Source organism: Ostrinia furnacalis, unplaced genomic scaffold (genome assembly GCF_004193835.3).
Source record: "Ostrinia furnacalis isolate ACB-3 unplaced genomic scaffold, ASM419383v2 OfSCF6787, whole genome shotgun sequence".
Classification (NCBI taxonomy): Eukaryota; Metazoa; Arthropoda; class Insecta; order Lepidoptera; family Crambidae; genus Ostrinia; species Ostrinia furnacalis.
This window is the reverse complement of record NW_021137026.1, coordinates 523,392-526,442: the sequence shown is the minus strand read 5'-3', so window position 1 is coordinate 526,442 and position 3,051 is coordinate 523,392. Positions and strand designations below refer to the sequence as shown.

The window sequence follows — 3,051 nt, the reverse complement described above, 5'->3', positions numbered from 1 at the left end:
TTTGGTCGAATCGGGCCTAAGAACAATGAGACGAAGTTTAATAAAACGGTATCTAGGAATAATATGCCTGTGCACTAGATTGAAAAAATATGACACCAAAAAGTAGTTTATCTAGATAGCTTAAGGTCCTATTTCCTACATTATAATCTAGCAAGCATGTTGAACTGGAGAAAGTGATAATTGCATACATGATACGTCGCGTGATATACTTATCGCCAGCCGTTAACTTGGTCGGACGTGTCAGCGCTATGAAAATATTAAATTTAATTATTCATTAGCAAAATCGCGACCTACATTCTCGGAACTCGGAAGTGTTCTACTGTGTCGTTCGTTTCTAATTAGACACCGAACTTATTATGTTAAGTGATTCGACATAGTAATATGGAAGGAAGTCCCTTCAACCGGAGCGCGCTCAAGCAGGGCAGCCCTCCGCCCACGCCCTCGCAGCGCGCGCCCCCCGCCGCCCCCGCCGCCCCCGTCATGGATCCACTCGAAGTGGTGGCCACTTCAGAACTCCAGAACTGGATGAAGAGCATCGAGCAGTGCCTGAATGAGGTGTGCATAATCTCATCGGAAGGAAAACTCAACACTGACCAGAAACTGAGGATAAGCAACCTGTGCAGAAGGGTGAGCCATGGAACGTCTCAAATGGCCGTGCAATACCAGTCGCTGAAGCAAAAAGCTATTCAAGCTCATAGTAACGTACAGGCCCTCAAGGAAAACCAAGACCTTTCACAGCAAGTTCAAGACCTCAAAAACATAATTGAAGTGACCTCTAAACCAATCTCGGGAGCAGTCTCCTTTGCTGACATGGTTAAAAAAAGCCCTGACAATTTTATTCAGCCCAAAAATGTAAGTTCAGTGGCGATTTACCCCGCCGATAAAATGAAGTGTCTGTCTGTCTGTCTGTCTGTTACGCTTTCCCGCTTAAACCTCGCAACCGATTTTGATGAAATTTGGCATAGAGATAGTTTGAGTCCCGGGAAAGAACATAGGATAGTTTTTATCCCGGTTTTTGAAACAGGGACGCGCGCGATAACGTTTTTCTGTGACAGACAAAATTCCACGCGGGCGAAGCCGCGGGCGGAAAGCTAGTTATTTTATATAACAAAACGAGAATTATGTATAATAGAAACTAAAAATAAACTGTTCTATGTTAAGTTGATTGAGTATATTTCCATAAAAGACAATACATAACCAAACGATGCTGCGTGTAATGGATAAAAAACGTAAATTTATCATTTGTGTAAATGAAAACATACTTTTATTGGTAAATGTTGCCAGTAGGTAAACATTTGAGAGCTGCTTAACTGATCACGGCTTCAAATCCTTTGAGTGGTGTTTGAGAATACCATTTAAAATTGAAGGATACTTAAATTTAGGAGCCCGTCAGCTGAGTGAAAGATTTGAGTAGTGTTTCAGTATTCGGCCGTCAGCGATACACAACTAAAATCAATTAATATCGGCCATGTGGTTTTTGCCGTGACAATTAACACGTGTGTTTTATTTTGAAAAGTATTTTTTCATTGTTTTCAAGTAACTTTTTACAATACATGTTTAGTTTGTAATTTTGTTAAATTTAATCACAGGGCGTTTCTAATATATTATTTAGAAGCATAAATTAGTGTGAATTACAATTATTTGAAACATTTTTCGGTATTTATAAGCTATATTTTTTACCGATTTTTTAAAAGCACTATCACCTAGTCGGCTAAATTGTACCACATCAAGTTGTATGGAACTTTACCAAAGGATTTTGAATTTTTTTTTAGTAAATCATATTTTGTACCTAACTATAATAGCGTAGTTATGTTTGACTAACAATAAATGAAAGCAAAAGACTGGCAAAGTAGATTGAGGTACAAGTGTGCGTTACGATAATTGGAATTACAAAACTTGTACTCAAAATCGTGATAACGTGTAAAACAATATCGATTGTCTATGTTATTAACTACTGTTCCTTTACACTTCAAAAAGCCCAACAATCACAAGACAGGTGACGCTGAATGCCCTGCTAAAAAACTTGCAGAAACAAGATACATTAACTCCATAGATTATGAAGGCGCTTAAGGGCTACCTGCGAGTTATTTGTGTTATAGTTATTATTTATTATTAGATAGGTAGGTTAATTTCTGACTTAGATAATGTATTCAATTTAGTTCCATATATAATATTAGTAAATAACCGCAAAATTGCCGATCACAGACTGTTCTACTAACCTTAAAACCGAAATCATTGTACTCGTAAATTATTATTTTTGTTGACACAGACACCTGCATGCCGTATGTAATAGAAAACGCTAAGTAAGCAATATTAAGTAGCACACTGTAAACATAATAAATGATTTTAATTCTTAGATTTTGCTTAATGTGTATAGATTTAAATTTTTAGTATAAATATAATTTGTATGTAAGTGGATTATTTATGTATAATATTAATATGTATTTTGCTAATGATAGTTAATTAAAGTATAGTTAAGCCTTTATTTCGCCTGAGATACAGGAATAAAAATTTCCTAGTTCAGGCACATGTATAATTTTACCTTTTGTAGCATAAGATTAGCCTAGAGTTTAAACTGTCAAATAAGTTATACAATAAAGAATTTATTATTTATTATTATATAAGATCAGGACAAGCTTGGCAACCCGATTATTACGTTCGTTAGTACAATCACAGATTACTTAACACTCGTGGTACAATGTTGCCATGTCACTAGTAAGTTACAACGGCTCACCAATTGCTATTGCAGCTAGGAACTGGAATTCCTCCACTGCCTGTTGCTGTCTTTCCCGAAAACTTCTTCTTAGTCGGGCACTCTTGTCAGAGTGGTCGTGGTTGCGCTGACGAGGTGCATGGTGGGGTGATGTCATCTCCGAGGGTAGCTCTCCTGGCGATGTGCTTCCATTTCTGACGGTTAGAGGCGTCGCGAGTACACTGGACCATGGTGGACTCAGTGGCCTTCGTGATGGCGTCTATCCAGCGGGTTGGCGATCAACCGCGTGCTCTCCTGCCTTCCACCTAGCCCTGAACTACCAGTCTCTCCATCGAGTT

General features: G+C 38.1%; 1 protein-coding gene across 1 annotated transcript; it reads left to right on the top strand.

Annotated features, from left to right (window-relative positions):
• The first annotated feature begins 381 nt into the window (after positions 1-381).
• Positions 382-2,324, top strand: LOC114362815 (uncharacterized). The gene is made up of 2 exons (XM_028318351.1): positions 382-892; positions 1,967-2,324. The coding sequence occupies exons 1-2, from the start codon at positions 382-384 to the stop codon at positions 2,068-2,070; spliced, it is 615 nt and encodes a 204-aa protein (XP_028174152.1). The 3' UTR covers positions 2,071-2,324.
• Positions 2,325-3,051: the final 727 nt, after the last annotated feature.

Excerpts from the sequence above, each read along its gene's own strand:
- LOC114362815 (XM_028318351.1), top strand. The coding sequence starts at position 382 with ATGGAAGGAAGTCCCTTCAACCGGAGCGCGCTCAAGCAGGGCAGCCCT. Across the intron at positions 893-1,966 it reads CCCCGCCGATAAAATGAAGT|ACTTCAAAAAGCCCAACAAT; the intron begins GTCTGTCTGTCT and ends CTGTTCCTTTAC.